Source organism: Meriones unguiculatus, chromosome 10, assembly GCF_030254825.1.
Source record: "Meriones unguiculatus strain TT.TT164.6M chromosome 10, Bangor_MerUng_6.1, whole genome shotgun sequence".
NCBI lineage: Eukaryota > Metazoa > Chordata > Mammalia > Rodentia > Muridae > Meriones > Meriones unguiculatus.
In genome coordinates, this window is record NC_083358.1 from 95,862,162 (window position 1) to 95,883,411 (window position 21,250).

At 37.4% G+C, this 21,250-nt stretch overlaps 1 protein-coding gene across 2 annotated transcripts in view; it reads right to left on the reverse strand.

Annotated features, from left to right (window-relative positions):
- Positions 1 to 21,250, reverse strand: part of Vav3 (vav guanine nucleotide exchange factor 3) — a 333,283-nt gene that overhangs the window by 31,407 nt on the left and 280,626 nt on the right. For both annotated transcript variants that reach the window (XM_060392876.1, XM_060392875.1), the window contains exons 21-22: positions 10,311 to 10,376; positions 4,617 to 4,651 (exon numbers count right to left, since the gene is read on the reverse strand). In XM_060392876.1, coding sequence (XP_060248859.1) covers positions 4,617 to 4,651; positions 10,311 to 10,376 — 101 coding nt within the window. The remainder of the gene's footprint in view (positions 1 to 4,616; positions 4,652 to 10,310; positions 10,377 to 21,250) is intronic.

Below are 21,250 nucleotides of genomic sequence, written 5' to 3' on the forward strand. Positions count from 1 at the left end.
TGAGCCATCTCTCCAGCCCCAGTATTTGACTTGTAAAAAGGTAAGCACAGGAGTTTGTTTGGGCTGTTTTCTATCTATCTATCACAGTTCTTTCTAAATTCTCTACATAAACTCTCTAACAATATATTTGCAATGTTATATACTCTACTTGTAAATTTCTCACTCTTAATGCAATAGCTTCTGAGTTCCACACTCTCTCAAACTGCCTGATTCTTTCTGCCCTTTTTCTTCTCCATTCCCAGTTTCTACATTTTCATTTTCTTTGGATTAACAATTCTTCCTTAGGTTTCCTATAAACTGAATATTAACATATAATTTTTGAAGGAAAATTATAACTTATGGAAATATTTAATTTTACCCACCACTTAATTTGTAGAGTAGTTGGGTAGAGAATTCTAGGTGAAAAAAATGATTTTGCCTCTTAAATATAAAATTGTATTACATCATTATCTTTCAGCTTTTCATTCAATTTCATTTTAATTTCTGACTCATTGGATGTGACTGGATTTTTTGTTCCTTGGAGACTTCCAGATTCTGTATTTTCTATATTAGAAAATTTTAATGATAATGTAATTTCTTTTTGTTGGTTTGTTTGGTTTAGCTTCTCTGTGTGGTAATGTACGTTATTACACTTTCAGCAGCATCTCCAAATTGTAGACATGGCTTTCAACTCCAGGAAATTTTGTATTATTTCTTTATTTGTATTATTTTCTATTATTTAATTGGTGCCCTTGGACATTTTTTTTTTCTTTCTGGAGTTCTTATGAGTTGAATACTAGCAAATATTCATGTCAATTATCTAATTTAAAAAAAAACATTTCTCCCATGTTATTTCTTTCTTTAATGTTTTTGAAAATTGTTCTCAACCTTATTTTCCCAAGTTCCTTTACTACTTAATGTATAAAAGATTTCCAATTCCCAGATCATTCTTCTTAACAAAACATTTGTTATAAACTTCAAAGTTTCCCCCAAATGCCTGCTTTGTCTTTATTGCTTATTCACGCATAAAGACACAGAATCTAGGAATGACTAAAGGTCCTGTGTGTACAGGTCCAAAAGTACACCACTGGGTAGAAGTCTGCTAATTTGGCAGAAATCTTGTAATTGGGCTGGGGCACATCCAAATGTTAGGGGTTTAGTTTTTTACTGAGTTGATTCAGTCTCTTTAGAGTTCTCTAGACTCATTTCTGCATTCAAGGAAAGGGCACAATGTGAGAGAAAATGTTACCATGTCAGATCTAAGCTATATGAAGAAGATAGGGTTTTTAGCCTTAGACAGAAAGACTTTCCTAAATATGAGTGGTTTTCAGAATGGCATCTCCCCAGTCTCTGCTGGGCCTGGCCTTTCCAAGTCGAAGCCTTGTATGTTTCTGTTTTCCCGTGTAATACACATAACAGCACTGTCTCTTGGCAAAATGTAAAAAGACAGGTTGTTTAACTATTGGGAAAAGGCAACAGGGGCTTTGGCATCTACCATATTCAGACTTTCAAAGAGCTCCCAGTCTTCAGCGTCAGATCTCATCCCAGCATTTCATACATTTCATGCATAAAACATGGGCAATTGAAGACAGTCTTGTTGATTTTCTATTTCATTGCACGGTCTGTAGAAGTCATATTCACTTGATGGTATCAAACTACTTTTAAGATAAAAAAAATTAACAGATAATCTAAATGGATGAAATTGAGTCTCATATTCCTAAAACTCAAAGTTTTCATGAGTAGTTGATAATTTTGTTCCTATGTTGAAGATATTTCACATGAAACCACTTACTTGATTTGAATGAACTGTCTAGGTTGCTCAAGGAAAGAAACCGTAATTTAAAACTTTTACTCTGAAATGTCTTTGTTAATTCTTCTATCTAAGGAGTTTCCATTGTCTTGCCATCTGGATTTTTTTTTCAACCATTAGGAATAATGCTATTCTAACGGGTTATACCTTCAACAGAATTTCATGTCCTGGGAAGACTGCCTTAGCAAAAGAAGTAAGTACAAACCAGCCTATCCTCTTGTGTCCAGACAGTTTTCAAATTATTTAATAAAATCCATGTACTTGGTGACACTTGTACTTATTTTGAAAATTATTAAGCTTTTAATTATGAAATTTACTTGCATGGAAAAATCCTTAATTTCTATCATTAATATGCTTTTAACTACCACAGTAACAAAAACATTGGAAATTATCCTCAGAGATGTTAAAATGTAGCAAAGATTCCCAATCTGATTACAATTTCCTTGGCAAACTCAGTGTAACTACCACAGTAACAAAAACATTGGAAATTATCCTCAGAGATGTTAAAATGTAGCAAAGATTCCCAATCTGATTACAATTTCCTTGGCAAACTCAGTGCTGAAGCCAAGAAGAATAGAACAGAGAGTACAGATAATATGACAAGAAAGGCAGATGTGACAGCTGAGAAGTAGCAAGAGATCTGAAGATAATTCCATACACTTAAAAGAGCCTCTCAACCTCGCCTGGGCAGCAGGGTAGAGCTAGCCCTGGTAGTTTGGAGTGGGAGAGCTGCTGACGAGCTAGCCTGGGGCCATGAGAGTGGGAGAGCCACTGAGCTGACCATCTCAGATACCTCTTAGGCCTAGATCCAGGGCTGTGAATTGGCTTACCCCAACATCTACCCCATTGATGAACTTCTGGAGTGCCTGAAAGGGCTGTTCCTATACATCCTGTGTCATGGATCTATACAACCAGCCTATAGATCCTATGGTCCTATAGATCCATGACACAGGATCTATAGAATCTCCATGACACAGGACAGCGGGATATCTAGGTAGAGTCCCAGTGAAGTTTCAGTATGCATAGAGAAGGGGAAGCAAGAGTTCTCATACCAGACCAACAAGTCATTGAAACGAACATTTGCAATCAAAGAATTGTAAACAAAAGGGAATACTGTGGGACACAGCGACACACTACAGCTTCCCCAATAATTTTTTTTTCTTGGTAGGGGGCGGTTGCAATGGTGGTGAGTGGTTCAAGGGGAGGAAGAGATGACTGGGATTGGGATAGATGATGTGAAATTTACAAAGAACCAATGAAAAGTTTTTTTTTTTTAATGTCCTGGCCCTTTCTACAAATTGGCTATAGAACAAGGTAATCAGGAAAAAATATGCATCGCATTTATTAGATATTTAAATGCTATCCATATCCTGCAAACTGCTATATGCCCTCAAGATACCACATTCATGCACATATTCAAATGATGTATTTGAGAGCACAGACAAATACCAGAGAAAAGAGATTCATTCATCTTCAGAAAAGTCAAACACAAACCCAGGGAAACACACACAAATTGGTAAAATGCCCAGGCTTTGTATTTTGAGGGGTAAGACAGCAATGTACAAAGGGTACCATGTGTAGTTTTGATTTACATGCATGCGACTGGTTGCATGGCTTTACCTTTTCCTATCTCCTCAATAATGATGACAGTAATATCTTCAATGTAGGAATTTGGGGAAACTTTTTGTTACATGTAAAAATACATTCATCCAAGCCAAATGGAAAATGGTTTACAACGTCACATTTAATGTGAAATAAAGTATGTAATGTGGTAAGCGCATATAAAATATTCAGCATACATTACTTGTTATGGTATGATAAAGTCCTAACTACTCTGCTTTCTATGTGTAGCTTTAAAGTTGAACTAAAAATGAGAGAAAGAGAGAGAGGGGGAGAGAAACTATCCATCACTGTCTGTTGCCAACTTTGATTTTGCTAGTAAATATGCTCCATCTAGACCTGTTATATTTCTCCTAGATGAAACATCCCCTCCAGGAGGGAGTGAGGGGCTCCGGGGGCTCATGAAGTAAACTAAAGGTCACGCTTCTGGGAGAACAGGCCCCTTTCTAGCAGTCTGAGAAGGCACAGAAGGCATCGGGGAGGGAGCCTGGAGAGCTGAAGTGCAGAGAAGAGGTTCTTGGGCCCTTAAGCTGGCTCCAGGGTTCTCGGCTTTCCTTTCGGAAGAGGCCACCTGGGTTGAGGAGGGATTTTCCCCAATACTATTGCTTTTAAGTCATCCCTGTTGCTTGTAACTCCTCCTTTGAAATACTGGTAATGAAGTTCACTGAGCCGGACAGTGGTGGCTCAATCATTTCTCTGGCCTGTTATGGCCCATCCATGTCTGTGACGAGTAGATCTGTGTGCGCATACATCGTCCCAGGCAAAATATATCACAAAACAATATCCAAATCACACACAAATATATCTTATTTTCACACTTTACACTGGAAACGACAATTTTATATACTATCCTTTGGAAGTCATTCTTAATTTTAGGTGACATAATTTTTTTTTTCCCTCTCTGCTTCATGAGATTTATCTTCGCAAAATGTGAGATACATCAGCATATATCCCATTTCTTTCCGAGGCTCTTATAGACATTTATAGTCAAGTGCACGCACACCCACACACATACGAACACCATTAACTCATAATGATACAGACTAGCCAGCAACATACAAATTCATTTTCCTGTTTTGTTACATGCGAAAACACCTTTAGCCAGGACAAAAGGAAGAGAGCATGCCTTAAAACCACACATTGAAGGTGTCCTCGAGCTAGGAATATGGTATTTCAACTTAGCAACATAAACATTTTTAATACTTACCAGGGTTGGCAAGAATAATCTACTGGTTTAGGTACCTAGGACATAAAAAGGCAAAAATAGATTAAGTTTACTTAAGGGTAGCTTTCAGAAATCAATCATTAATTCAGTTCAGCTGAGTCAGCCCTATAAAAACCCTTAAATAGCACAGTCCCAGAACTATCTGCTGGTGAGTTTACATAGAATGAATCATAGTATATGTCAGATAAGTAGAAAATAGTTCATTCTGCTTTATTTCATTCTTTCATGCATTTCTCTACGATACCTTCAAGGGAAGAGATAGCAAAAAAAATATGATCTAGAAACTTTCAACATTTACTACAAGACAGTTTAGTCTGGCATAGATAACTAAAATAAAAATAGTATTAAGGAAACCAAGTAGCACTTCCCTTCCTTAAGACAGAAAAAAAAACCCCAAAACAAACAAACAAACAAACAAACAAAGACCTGTGAAATAAACAGTAATCACTAGATGTAGATGCTATTTTGTAATGCAAATTCTAAACTCTGATTTGAAAATCTTCCAACAAGAAAACATTTTATTCATTAAAACATCATGGAAAATATCCACAATTGCACAAGTGAAAAATATTACATTTTATGTGCAAATAAAGAAAGCATCTTCTAGCTGATGTCAACTAGAAAATGAAAAAAGCCAAAGAATGTATAGCAGTTGTAAGAAAAATAACCAATAAAGCACATACCACAGAAAAAGTGACTATTTACAAGCTATTGAGGAAAAAGTAGAATATAGATAGCCTGTTTTGAGTTTTAAAAACCGACATGAATCAGCCAACTTTTTGACAGACACATCCCAGGATGTTCCTGGGCCTTTTAAACTGGATGAGAGGGGGAAGGAAGGAAGAGAGGAGTTGGTAAGATCTCTCACGCCTTCTACCTGTGGTCTCTCCTTTGGCTGGTAAAGAATGGATATCCAAGAAATGAGAAGTGACATGTAATTTCACAACAAACCACTGAGGATATCCCATCCCAAAATTCCCTAGAAGAGCTTTGGCTTGTTCAGTGAACATATTCTGTCACGTGAGCTCTGCTGTTCCACTCTGTTCCGATTGCTGTAATGAAACATTGGTCCAAAGCAACTAAGGGAGGAAAGCATATTTATCTTCTATTCCCACATCATAATCCGTTACTTAGGAAAGTCGAGGCAGGCGCTCAAGGTGGAATGTTGAAGCAGAAACCAAGGAGTACTGCTGCCTGCTGGCTTGCTTTCTGACTCATGCTTAGCTAGGTTTTTGTTTGTTGGTTTGTTTTTTGGCTTTTTGTTTTGTTTTGTTTTGATACAGCTCATACTCACCTACCTAGATGGTGCTGCCCACAGAGGGCTGAACCCTCTCACATCCCTCATCAACCAAGACAATCTCCCACACAAAAGGCCACAGGCCAAGCTGAGCTGAGAAATTTTTAATTGAAGTTCTCTCTTCCCAGATTACTATAGGTTGTACCTATCTGACAATAATACAACCACCTTCTCACCTCAGATTCCTATAACCAGGATGGGATCCTATGGTTTCCCATACCTCATGTTCCTCCTAATTTCTCTTTACTATACTTTAAGACTTTGTTTTAACAGCCATTTCATTGCTTCACACTTAAGGCAGTAAATCACTTCTGGAAACCTTTTTATCCTTTCAGAATATGGTTCCTATAGTCCTCTAATGACATCGTCTTCCTTTATCATAGATGCTAAATTTCTTCTTTGGACAAGAAAGGCTTTTAAAAACTATTAGGACTACGTGTATGTATGACATATCTTCCTAACCAAGAAGTGTTTTGTAAAATTAGATGACACATTGATTAGGAGTTAAATTTCTAAGCCTACAGTGGTTTTCCTGTCACTTGTCTTGTTTTTGAACATACTATTTCTTTTTTATTGTTTCTGATATTGAAGTTTCATGTTTTAGAATCTCCATGTAGTTCTTTTATAATACTTCCAAGTTCTATTCTGAGGTTTCCTGTCTACTCATTCATTATGGATGAATACGTGTCCTGAACACAGTTACAATAGCCAATTTCTAAGTCTCTTTATACATTGATGTTGTAGATGAATGATATGCAGTCCTTCAGACTAAAGTTGTGGGTCCTTATATTCCCACAAAGCATGTTTCTTGTCTCAAGGCAGGAAGTTAACCTGGTTAAACTCTTAGCTTCAGATGGTCTTCTGTTATGAGCAGTGGATGATTTCTCAGTTAACTTCTTTTAGCCCCAGCTGAGGGGCTTACCAGCCTCACTATTCAACCAGGGATTTAGAGTTTATACACAGAACTTGGGGTTTCTCCTTTCTGGAACCCCATCCTTTCTGTTTTCTCTCACAACCACTATGGTGCCTCAAGTTCCAGATTCCAATTCTTTAAGGCAGAGAACTTCATACTTCGCAGCTTAAGTTTAGCCATGCCGAATGCTGTCTGTATTCAAACCAAGAAACGCAATAGCATTCCTATTTACACATCTCAGCCTTCTTGCTAGCTAGTAGCCTCGGGAAGCTTTTCATTCCTGGTTAGTATTTAACAATTTTTTTCATTATATTGGTTACCTGGGAATTACCAAAATGGTAGTTTACCCTGACTATCAGCAGGAGACGTGTGTTGCTTCCAGTTACCACCGTGGTTAGTATTGACTCCAATGATCAACACTTTTTGCAGTCATTTGTCTTTTCTCTCAGGTTGGGTTTAATGTCATCTTTAATATACCTAGTTTTTGATTAATTTTAAGTTATTCATCTTGATTTTGTTCTTTTTCTTTTTTCTTTTTGGTTTTTGTTGTTGTTGTTGTTGTTGTTATTGTTTTGTTTCTTTTTCATTAGAGACAGGGTTTTTTGTTGACAGGCTGGCTTTGAACTCACAGAGATCTGCCTGCCTCTGCCTCCAGGTGCTGGGATTAGAGGCGTGTGCAACATGCCCAGCTAGTTTTAAAATCACTTGTATCATCAATTCTGGAAAGTTCTTGGCCATGATTTATTTGAATATTCTCTACAGTTATCTTTAATCTCTTCTAGTTGATACGTTTGAATCTTATCATTTCATTCTGTTACAGAATCCATTGCCTCATCTCTCTGGACTCACTTTAGAAACTTCTTCAGATTTCTCTTCCAATTTTCCTCAGCCATGTCTGACAGGCCATCTAACATACCCATTAAGGCCTTTGCTTCAATTACTAGATCTGAGTCTTTTTTTAGACAAAAATCACATAGTATTGTAATCTCCTCTTACCTCCTTTTTAGTTTCCGGTTATATTAAAAATAGAATTTTGATTTAAGTATCTTCTCCTGTATCTTCTTCATGAATCTAACTCTTTTGTTTCTGTTAACCTTAGCCTGGGGTAGTCTGTTTCCTCATTAACTGCATGATTCTAACTGGTGGATTTATAACCCCCGGGACTTTTACCTGTAATGACCTTTTGAGGGCTATCTGTAAAGAGACTAAAACCAGACAAAATATGTATTTTTACTTGGGGAACAACTGTTTTAAATTATATGTCTTGCTAAGGATTATTTAGGTCACAGAGCTGGTGTGACTTCCAGCCCTACATTTGGATAACTTTTACACTTAAGTTTAGAAATCATTAAGGGTGATCATTCTCTCTCTCTCCTCTCTCTCTCTCTCTCTCTCTCTGTAATCTGTCCCAGAGTCGAGAGCAACAGAAGTAGCTCTTCTGTGCAGTTGAGTTTTACTGGAACATGCCCTAAAAACTGCCAGATTCACATTTATCTAAGTTTGCCTTATGTCCAAGCTTTGTCTCCAATCACTCTATTGCCGTATATTGTATATTAACTACCTCATCTACGTCCGGCCTTTTGTTCTCCAACCTGGATATTCCCACTAGAATGCCTCAGAACATTTGAAGAGACAGGAATAATGTACATAGAAAAACACTTTCAGCTTAGAATAGAATTCAGAGCACTACTCAAGGACCCCTGATTAACAGTGTTGGCCAGCGTCAAAGGGATACAGTGTTCAAGCTCATGCAACACCTTCCCCTCTTCAGTCTGTCTAATTCCTTTCATTCAGCTTGTTCTATAGCTAAAAATAAATCTATTATTTCATTACCTAAGCAGCTCACTTTAGTAGCTATTTATTTATTAACTTTGCGTTATAAGAGCACTCAGATTTACGTGGTTGTTTTACTCCTGAGTATGTATTGCTGTAGAATTCTTCAGTATCTTAAAATATCTGAATATGGTTTTCCTTCTAGGCATTTCTGGTAGGATTCTATAGCTTATTTAATATGCTAATTGCAAGCATCAAGGGAGCCACATTTACTTTTTCATCCTTTTGTTCATCCATTCAACACATGTAAATACATTTTAAAGCCAGACTATCTTGAAACCAAAACTCCTAAAACCCATGCAAGATGTTGTAAACAGAAAGTAGTGCTTTGTGTATCAAATGCTTATTAGGGTTCCCAAATGTCTGAATGTTAAAATCTAATTGCCACTTGCTGTTATGTAAACATTGCTGCTTATATTTGTACCTGTGAGATCCAAACTATCTCTTTGTAACAAATAGAACAGCAAATCTTTTTTTTTAATTCTATTTGCTTTTCAAAAATAATTAAGCTTGGATAAATGGTGTAAGATTACATTCTCAAATTAAAGGTGACAGATATTACACTTGTAATATCAAAAAGAATGTGCAGTTGAGAAATATAGAAGTCATGGGAGTATAACAAGAAAGACGTTTTAAGAATTTTGAGGGTATCTTCCCTTAAGTAATCATATTATTAAAGACATTTCATCACTTTGAATTCAGTAACTTTAAAATTGTGGGAAAATCATGATGTTAAAATAATGCTACTCCACTTATAAATGAATCAATACCACAAAGCATCAAGGAATACATTTTATATGTTATTTACCCATATTATTTGAGTAGTAGTCATTGTGGTAGTTTAAATGAAAATGGCCCACAGGCCCATAGGGAGTCACACTTCTAGGAGGTGTGGCCTTACTGGAGGAAATGTGCCTTGGTCTCTGCCTGTTGCTTGCCTGTCCAGATGAAGAACTCTCAGCTCATTCTCCAGCACCATCTCTGCCTGTGTGCTTCCTGCCATGATGATAATGGACTAGACTTCTGGAACTATAAGCCAGCCCCAATCACATGTTTCCTTTATAAGAGTTGCCATGGTCATGGTGTCCCTTCACAGCAATAAAACCATCACGAAGACAGTCATTCATTCCCCTTGGATCCATTTTCAGAAATTTTCATTATGATATTAAATAAACAGAAAAGACATTCTAAAGCATAGAAAATGTATTCAGAGACCCAGTTGAAGAATTTGTCAACTTTTCATTCTCTACAATACTTTCAAAGACACCGGCTTACGTGCAATGACTTTCTGTAACCTGAGTGACCAGGAATAAGTTAGACCGTTTAGCCTCAGTGAAAAAGACAAACTTGCCTAGTACATCCACTCTGTGGCTTTGGGTTACTTCTCCTAAAGACTTTTCAACAAGTTTGTAAATTCCAAGTTATGTTTCTATCTTGCATGTATCTCCCTAACATTTGAAGTATTTTAGCACAGATTAAAGTATATTCTGTGAGATCTCATGCAAGACTTGGCCTCCTATGAAAATATTAACAAAACCTATGAGCAGTCAACATCCTTTGCATCTTCTTGCACAATTAATCATAACATAAAAGGCAAAATAAAGCGAGAAGGAAGTGAAAAGTGAGAACTTACACACGGAGATGGTTTGACAGCATCACTGGGGAAAAATCCAACCTCTCCTGAAGCTAAGTTTCGTCCCTAAGTAAGAACAAAGAAACCATCACTGAGAACAAAATAATAGTGGCATGCTGTGGTTTATACAGTGTTGTTCAACTTAGAATCATCAGGTTGTTCACATTTTGCATTTAGTACTCAACACTAATTCATGGGCCCAGAAGAGGAAGCAAAGGCAGAGATGTTTTGTTTTGTTTTCTCCACTGTTGAAATTTCCATGTGGTTTTAGGTTATGATTATAAAATAACTAATATACTTGTCAACATTCGATTGTGAGACCTTTATATCTTTCAATAGTATGTGGAGAAGAAGCCTAAATAAAGTTTGATGCTTATGAAGTTCTCATTACATATCACAAAGTGTTCTCAGTTTTCATTAACTCTTGAATCAATCTTTTATGGTAGAGTCAATTACTATCTTCAGTTTTGTAGAAGACAGAAATGAAGCATACAGAAAGTAGAGAATGTCCCTGTGATCGTGATCGCAAAGATAACAAATAGCAGACCCAGAATTCAAACCCGGGCGTTCTAACTATAGCTCTCCACAACCTCTCTATACAAAGGAAAGGCTCATCAAAGAAGGGTCCTCCTATGACATCTAAATATTATCATAGGTGGTGTTATTTTACCAAAAGAAGTATGTACTTGTAAACTGCCTCAACACGAAAAACTGCTCATGAATTTGGGGATGAAAACACCATTAGAGAATTGGTACCATGGTATGAGAAACTCACCCATGGCCCCTTCATATCCTCTTAGCAACATACAAAGTAGTAGCACAAATTTAGCAGAATGGACAGCTATTATCAATACTGCATATTCACCTCCATGACTAGACCATGAGTTCTTCGATGTTTGCCAAAAGGTCTTAGTCATTTTTGTATAATACGATGTTGGGTGCATAGCAGGTATTCAATAAATATTTGTTAATTAAAGTATCTTTCTCTCAATCTGATAGTCCCAGACTATGAGCTCAAATTATGTCACATACAGTAAAATATACCACACTGCATCTTTTAGGTGCAGCTGCTGAAAAGGCATCATTCTGTTTCTATGCAAAGATATTCCTTCAGTGAAATTCTCTGACTTTTTTATGACATTTTAATAATGGCTGTGTGTTTGAGAATTTGTATACGTGGAGTGTGCAATGTCACAAAACAGAAAGGGTGGAAGTAAGACCATTGAATTGTATAGTTTATCAAGATATATTGACAACTACATTGTAAAATGATTTCCATTTTAAAACCAAGTGGGCTCTAAGAAATGCATGAATGGAAACAAGTCATCCTGGTTATTGAGGAAGAGACCAGAGCTTCATAGAGAACATCCTACATGAGGAAAACATAATTTTCCACACTAGCTTAGGACATCTTTAGGGTAAATAGTAACAAGTAATAATTAAGTCAGGAAAAAAGGTCTAAGTTGTGATTATTCTGGGTCTCAGTGATAGCAAACACATGTAGAGATCACATCAAGAGCCATACTGTTGGCCCACCATTCCCTTGTCTCAAACTTTTGTCCACTACTGTGCCAGAACCAAAAAGGAGTTTGCAGTTGAACTCTCTTCCTGCCAAGATGTCTCCTGGTGTACCGACTGAAGTCTTGCACAAGGCTGAGGGCCACATAGTAACATGTGAGACCAAGACTGTTGAAGGAAGTTCATGGACACATAGGACAACATGACCTGCCAGATGTTCAACAGTACAGCTGTGAAAAGAGATGGCTGACGAGCACTCCTGGAATAGATGCCCACACACAGTAACAAGATTCCATTTCCGAGTTTTGACTGACACGCTGAAAAATGCACTCATGTTAAAGAACATGAGTAACAAAAAGCAAAGCTCAAAGGCTGGCTAAGAAAGAGGATGCATAATGGGGTATAGACAGATCTTCCAGAAGTGAAGATAATTTTCTCTGCTGAAGAGAACTGTGTCCTTTTTAATCTCAGGTTATCTGGTGTCTGGGGTTTCTTTGCAGGGCTGCGGGGGTGGAGGGCTATATGTGCATATGTCCGAGATGTTCTTTTGATCAGAGAACCCGCTAAGCTAAGTCTGGGTGTTTTTGTGGAAAAAAAAAAAAACACCACAGTTTATTCTTTCTTACCTCACCTCAAGGACAGCACCAAAGTAGGTTTCACTGAACAGATTACCAATGATCAGTGTCAACTGTTTAAAGTTTTAAAAAATGTCTCCTAATGAAATACCCAAGACAGGTTTGATAGTACATGCCTTTAATCCCAGCAGTCTAGGAGGCATAGATATGCAGATCCTTGTGAGTTTGAGGCCAGCCTGGTCTACAAAGCAAGTCCAGGACAGCCAAGGCTACAAACCCTGTCTCAAAAAAGAAAAAAACAAACCAAACCAAACAACAAACAAACAAACAAGAAATACCCCAGTAGGGCAGTTACATCCCATCCGTGTAAGGGTCACACATGTTCCTTCAGACAGAGAGGGAAGAGGCATGGCAGCCTGTCTGAACAAAGGCGTGAAGTCAGAGCTCCTCTCTCACCCTGTAAGAAATTAGGCTTCGTTTTGGGAGGTAACTAGTGCTATATTCAAGGATTCCCATTTATTACGGAAACGGCAATTCTGAGACATTTGGAGGCTTCAAAACAAAGCAGCGTGTAGGCGGGATGTCTTAGGCTCCTTGGTGGATGTGTGTGGGATGCACATGGGTAATTCATTAATACTAATGGGTGGAGCAGCTGTCAATCCCCTACACACGGGTGGAAGTGCAGGCTGTAACTATGAAATAAACTATCCGAGAAGGCAATGATTCAGTGCACTTGATGGGATGATCTATCTGTGAGGGTTTACTAACCTTGATAAAAGACATATTTCTGAATTTTCTTATTTTATTCTTAGGTGAGCATTTTATTCTGCGTCAAATAATCAGCTTGTCATCTTTTTCTTATGTCTATTACAAAATGCCAGACATAAGGAATAATCTTTTAGTTATCTTCCTGTCTGGTATTTGTTCTGTAAGTTCTGTCAGTCGGGACAAGGTCAACTTGAAAACGCTCCTACTTTGTACTATGTCACTTGATAGGTACTATGCTGTCTCTGTATGCATTCATTCTGCAGGGACTCTTGCATCATACGATGGGACTTTTGTAAACTTAACATTACTAGCTGAGTCTCTTTATGGAATTCTTTCTCTGGAAAGAACCAGAGAAAATAGGTCATGAACTGCATATGGTGAGGAGAGAAGCAGCTCTATGACTCATTAAATAAACTGAAGCAGATGCAGGGAAAATATTAAAGTATAATTTATACGATAATAATGCTCTTTTTTGAAAAGCAGGTTGCTTCTGCAGAAAATATATTGAACTAAAATTATTGACAACTTCCCTGATATCCCTGAATATCACAAATGCAAATGCATAGTCAGGCTCTTACTTATTCCTAACTGACCCTAGGCTTTAACTATTCCTCATTTTTCTTCAAAAGACTCTACAGTGGATCATAATGAATTTAAACTATTTTAGATTTGCCAGTAGAAATAAACCTATAATCTACCTGTAGAGAGAAAAACATTAATGCATGCCAGGATGCCATAGCTAAAACTGCATTTTAAGCCCACAGACAAAAAAGGCTTAACATGACAGAGGATGTCCTCCAAAAATCTTAATCGTAAATTGCTTGGCTTCGAACTTTGTGGGGGGAAAAAAAAGAAGAACAAATTGCTTTAAGAAAAATATGCCATCTCTTCCCCGCGGCTCGTTTATCCCCCTAATACTATCTGGATTGGAGCTCCTGGAAGAGCTCGGAATGATTTCAAACAGATTTGGAAAGCCAAATGTAAAAAGTCTAGTTAATGGTTATTCATGAAAGGTGAGAAAATCTCCCCCATTACAGCACCCTGAATACTCAGAACGTATGCTTGATGGTGCTATAAGATGACTGGGCAGTTTATCTCACACGGCTGGTGGCCAGGGCAACTACCACTCTGCCCCGTCATGTTGCCGTGACCAGAGATAAACGGTTTCAGTACCAAAAGACAAGAATGTGTAGCAAGGCCATGACTTATTGGAATAAAGGTCAATAAACAGGGATTAATTTATTGGATAGACAGGTAGGTAGGAGATAGGCATCAGGTAGATTAGACAGATGAATAAAATAAATGTGAGCATTATTCTTATAGCCATTCTGATGGGCTTTGTAAAGACAAGTAATGAAACAAGTGGGCCAATCATGGGGGAGTGATCAGAAGGGAGACCAGTCGGAAACTGGCATTCACTAAAGTGTGACTCGTGGTTGCAGCCGTGGCCTCGTTCTACCTGTCATAATCTGTGGGACACATGTCCTGGCTAGTTCTTAAAATGCATACAAAGGTGGTGTCATAGGAAGGAGACACCAGAATAGCTTCCTTTGTTTCCTAGTCTGCTATAAAAAGCTGTGCCACTGTAGGCAAGTCAGCGGTGAGCAATATTGATGACAAGATTTCTCCTAAGTGCCACATCAGGTTGTTTCAAGGACTGAAGAATTAATATGCATGGAAATCATTTGAAGATGCTGTGTAGTTATTTTTCTCTTTCATCCACAATACTGTTTTTCAATTATTCTCGAATTATTCTTTTAAAATTTCACTGAAAATTGACCATCCGCGTGTTATTAAATAGAAATACCTGAATCTTTACATAACGCCATTATGTCCCCCTGTATTCAGGCAAATACAATAATTGACAAATAACCTGCACTTTTATCATCATTTTGATTTCAATGGCTAGTCTACATTCTGGAGAGTCCATTGCTTTACACAAAGTCTTCTTGTAAGCAAACACATTCTTTCATCATCCACTGTCTACTAAAGAGAGAGTGTAGATATTTTCCTTTCAATGAACACCAAGAGTTGTCAAATGCCACTGTGTATAGACAAATACTGAATGGTCACTGTGAAGACTACCAAAGGGCACATGTACACACACACACACACACACACAAACACACAAAGAACAAAACTGCCCACTTTATAGTTTTATATTCAAAAGGGTATGATACTTAATTTTGGCTAGTGTATGAATTTCAAAAGCTCATACAGTGAAATAAAGACTTGAAATTTCTATCTCTGGTGTTGCTCACTTCTAAAGAGCAATTTTCACTTACAGTTCTGCCAAACTTCATCCTTGGACATCATTATAGTTATTTTCAATTTTACATAAGATGATCATTGGGTCCAGTGATCAAAATATATGACAAAGTCCACAATTGTAAATGATAATTTTTTTCTCATTTATACAAAATTGTTTGTCTTCACTGCATCTCTGGAATTTTGGCTGGTGGAAGTGAAAGAATAAGAGCACTTAAAATCAAAAGTTGTAAAATGTATGCTGAGAAAAATAAACTACTGGAAAGCCAGAAGCTGCGTTTCTATACTTGCTAGATGTGAGACAAGCGTGATGGTGGCATATTCTCCCTGTTTTGTTTGAGGAATGTCTACAGAGAGCCTCTGTATTTCTCCAACAAGAAAGGGAGCTCCACCTCCATCACTTGTACCTTGAGGTTTTCCTCCTGACTCTTACTGGATATGTGGTACATGGAGGAATCCTGACTCTCTCACAACAGTGTTTTATTTCTGGTGAAATAAACAAGAAGTTCCTTTGATGGAAGAAAACTATTCGGCCAGCTAAATCCAATAATCACACAGATGGGCCAGAACTCAAGCTCTTGCTCAATCCAAAATCTGCAAAGAAGAGCAAGGTTCGGCTGCAGTTTGGAAAACAGCCTACTTGGAGAGAAGCTATATAACACCCAAATTCATCTAGGCTCAACAAAGAAAGGCCCAAAGAAATCTGTTGTTGTTTATTTTTTCTTTCTTTCTTTTTAATTGTTACCAACAAGAAACATGATTTCTTTTTTTTTTTTTGTAACCTTGGTGTATCTAATCAGAAGTAAGCATAAAGGACATGTCCTAAGTGCTGGTTTTACATGTTAAATGTTCATGCAACACTGGGTGTTTTTAAAGAAATTATTTTCTACTGCGAGCAGAATTGGCGCTTTAATGAAAAGTATGACATTCCAATGTGTACATTGCATTGTGCCGGGCATGCGCCAAGTATAAAGGAAGAGACACGCTCACTTTTTAAGACATGGTCACATTCGATAACGTCATTTTTTCACTTTTGGTATATTTTCATAGATTTCTATAGGCTTTTAGATCACAAAACCTTATGAAGTAATAATTTGTTGTGATGAGGGCATCTGAAGCCTGGTGTTCTGATCCTGGCCTTTTGAGCTTAAGTCACTCAAGTCTTTCGTAGTTTCAATATCCTCCTCTACGAAGCAAGAGAATTGCCCAAAATATTCCCAAGGTCCCCCACACTAGGCACCTTCTATAAGTTCAACAATTTCCTAATCAGTTACTGTGGCCCCAGAGTACCATGATCCAAATAATGGCAGGCATCAGTAATTTAACTGGACAGCATTTATGGATAGGAGATAAAGATTTCCTCCCCAACTTTCCATTTGAATACGTATGAAGTAACTGTTTACTAAAGCATATGGGATTGGCTTCCTTGGAATTAGATATGATCACTAATTCTTCAGAATATGAGTCATAAAATACTGAATTCAATATATTATGAATTCATAAATCATCTGCTCTAATACTTGAAGGGGATGTACATGTTCAGGCTCTACTGAACTTATGGTACGCAATCAACAGCCATGCCAGAGGCATTCCGGACTGATAGTCCACCGAATGTACTTTTTAATTGACACAGTCTTTCAGCAATTGTGTCAAAATGTAGCTTACTTGGCAGTAAAATAACATAAGAAAAGGACAGCAGTTTTTTTTTTTTAACTTTATCCCTAAAACGTTCTCTTTGACTTTCAAAAAATGAAAAAAAAGGGGGGGGTAGGACTAAACACCTGAATTTCTACTTTGGTTTAAGTAGCCTCCTCAAAGTCCAGGATAACCTATGCTTCGCCCTGCAGCAAATTCAGCAATGCAAGTAAGAAAACTAACCAACAGTATCCATCTCCAGAGTTAACAATTAGGGCCTCACCCACTGTGTCAGGCTTTGCCAATTCCCATAATACAGTCTGTACACTTGGAAACACGCCCACAAGCCCCGTTTATGATCTATTCAATCAAAGCCAGTTGGCAATTACCCAGGGAAAGTGTTTCTTACAAGCCTTTACTAATGTCTATTATCTTCTGTAATCATCTCTCCAGGGCCTTCCTTGCTCCATTACAGTCATATGCTGCCTATTTCTCCTTTCCTGTAATTAGGGACCATGATGCTCTCAAGGTCAAAATACTCGATATTTTGAGGCAAATACCTGTCAAAATAAAGGTCTGATGATTATAGGATATACTGACCAACTAAGAATAGCTTCATATCCACACACTCACAAGTTCAATTTTGCATTGATGGCTTCTCCTCGTTTTAGACAAGGGCTCGGAGACAGTGGAGAAGCACAGGTGAACCGAGGGACTTCTTAACATGGGCTCCCACCCTTGACAGGGGTGCTGTATAATCAGAACTAGGTCTTTGGCGTTGTGAAGAAATGTCTTGATGACAGGAATCTGACTTGGGAAAAATACCTGTCAGTCCTCACAGAGACTGAGACCCTGACTCTTGGCTGATAACCTCAAAGAACTGAGATGGCTTTATTTTGGATTTAGGAATCTGTTTTAACAACAGAGCTCTGATAACGTTTATAAATGATTCTTTAATGTTTCTATTTGCCTCTGACTAGGACACAGATGAACACCTGAATTTTAGATCAAGAGAGAAAACACACCGTTTTAGGAAATGCTCTTGGAGTTAACATTCCTGTGTGTTTTAGAACTATTTGGAATGTGTGGTCTTAATCCTTTGCACTAACTTCCACAGTTGCAAGGAGGGAGATTCAACTTCTCCCTTCTCCCTGCACCTCTCTCATCCCTCCCGACTACAGACTGTGGTAAATTCTCATTAAGCCAACTTCTTTTTCTGTAAACTATCGGCTTTGTACCATGCCACCTTGAGCTTGAATTCTGAGACATCTTAGGTCTTCCACAACCAAAGCAGCTCTGTGGAGAGAGCGCCTAGTCTCCACCCACATTGCACTTACAGCAGCCATTCCCTTCAGAATTTATCATTTTCACTTTGTATAGTTATGAGGAAAAAAGTTAAAAACCAATTCAGAAATCAAGTGTAGGAATAAAGTGAGTCTGTCAAAAACAGAAGATAAAATTGCCATAGTTGCCTAATATACAGTCTTGAAATCAAAAACAAACAAACAAAAAACAACAAAAAAAAAAGTAAGAAAGAGGAAACCATAATTCTCAAAATGATTTTGCCTTTACCCACTTCATGGAGAGGTCCATGAACTAATCAGGATGTGTGTGAAAACACTTTCATTCTTGAAAATAAAGATCATGGAAATGAATGATTTGTAGCTGTAAAGTATCATGACTATTTTCTACATTATTTAATTTTCATTGTGAATAAAATCACATATTTTTGTCACCGATTGCAGTTCCACACTTATAATTGCCTTTTGGTTCCAATTAGCTCACAAAATTCCCCCACTGGTACATTGGGTTATTCATAAATGACAATGGAGCAAAGAAAGGCCCATGATCTAGGACACAGGATGCTTATTGTTTCAAGATCTTTCAGCCTAAGAAGAAAACACATGGGAGCACTCTATTGTAGTAGAAACACAAGATGGTACATTTGCTTGCCTTTTCTCTTTTTCCCCTCCCTCTCTCCCTCCCTCCCTCCAGCCTCCTCTGCTCTCTGATATGTATAATCTGTGTATTTTCTATGAAAACCCTTTCTTATATGAAAAAGGCACTCCAGCATGAATGAGTTTCTGCCTTCCTGCCTTTACATATTATATTACTTAAAAGCAACAGGTTAGCTGCCACCAGTCAGATGGCGCAAACAGAAATGTTCTGTATGTTGTGAGACAATAGCCGTGCCTTACACCTGCACCAGGAAATGTAGCCTTAAGTGTCCAATTCCCTACTTGCTATTCATTTCATTTGAAGACAATTTTATATGGCTTTCAAGGAAAAGAAAAGACAAAGGAAGAAAGAAGACGCTGCCAAAATGAATCCCTTAGAAGGGAAAGCGGAGTGCATTTTCACAGCTCAATTGACAATTCATTGTTTGAAAGAAGTTATAATGAAAATGCAGAGAGCCACTTACTTCAATAGAAATTACTGTTGTGATAATAACAATGCAGAGGAGGCTAATATCTATTCAAAGAAAGAGAGTCCCTGATACATCCTGGAGAGTAATTTGTATGCTTTGGACATGATGTGTGTTGAAAACATGACAGTCTACAATAAAATCTGGCTTTCTGCATTAATGAGTGAAGTGACACACTTGAAAGGGAAAGTAGTTTAGAAAGTGAAATTTCTTGAAAATGTTCAAATAGGCCAAAGCTCTTAACCAGTACAAAAGTCCTTTTAAAAAATTCAAATCCAAATTCATTGTAGTAAGTACTTCAGATTTTAATCTACAGGCTAAACTCTGTGTGTTTTTAAAAAACAAAATTTACAAAAACCTCTTAGCAGAAATCCTCAAAATAATGCATCCCCTATTATGATCATTTGGATCATGAGGATTAGAAACTGGTGGTACTGTTTCTGGTCCTTCCAATATAAAACACAAAGCAAAAGCCACTGTAGGCAATTTTTATGCACTTGGATGGATGACTAAACAGACAGATGGACAGTCTGATGGATAGTGCTTGGTGACAACAATATGATATCACTGATTTATTTTACAGTGACTATTGCTATCCCCTACTTTTCCTTTAATAAAACTGGAGCCCTTACATGTTTAAGGCCATCACACTGGTAGATGACAGTCAATAAAACTCAGCAAAAGGAGCTCTGATTTCCTAAAATCTAGCATAGGAAAAAAAACATAAAACACTTAACTCACTTCTCTAGTGCTAATTATGTATAATCACAAACGAGCTGGGGTGAGGTACCAGAAGAGGTACATGAAGCTGTATTCTTTTTTTGTTGTTGTTGAAACTATATTCTTAAAGCAATTAGAAAATGCAATCCCTTAGAGGAACTCACATGTTGAAGGGAGCAAACTACAAAATATATGTTTTCTTTAAGCATGAAAATGAACAAAATATGTACATGGAGACCCTGTAAACATACCTACAAATACAGGACTTCAAATCAATCAAAAAAATATTCCTTATAACTGAGAACCAACAAGGGAGAAATACTCTAGTGTTTTGATTTTTAAATAAAACATAAAATTAAATTGGCCAGTTTTCTGCTGTGAACCTTCCATATGTCCAGTCTATAAAAGAAAAGTGTATTTAATCATGCCAGCCTCCTTGAAGACTTTGTAACATCTTTAACATTGTTTTGAAATACAGAAAACAAATATGTGAATTTCAGTATGAGGTCTGGGACAAGCATTTCTTTATTAAATGCTGACAATCTGAAAACACTCCCCTTATTTAGTCTTTTTCATAGCCAAAAGAATTGAGTTTGTTGGAACACCTTGGGCTTTTGGCAATGTATAAAAGGTTGGTTTTCAATCAATGAGCACATAAAGAGCTGGAGATTTACCATGGAATCTTACCAAGATGATCATCTACTCAGTGGCTCACATAAGATTTATTTGGGACTTAATGCAAGCCTGGGTTCAAACCAAGCCCACTGTATCCTAATTTTTGAAAAAGGGCTGCCTTTTGGTATTATAAAGTGGCACAGGTTCTTTTCATAAGTTTTATGAACACGACTGTTGTCTGCCCACCTTAAGTGACACACAGAATTAAGCTACATAGAATTTAAAAGACTGTATCCAAGCCACACAGCAATTTAGCCATTAGTAAATGACTTTATTCCAGGATTTCTCACTCTGCTACTGCTCCAATAAGTCCAGCTAAATATCCTTTAAATGATTTAGAGGCAGTCATAAGACAA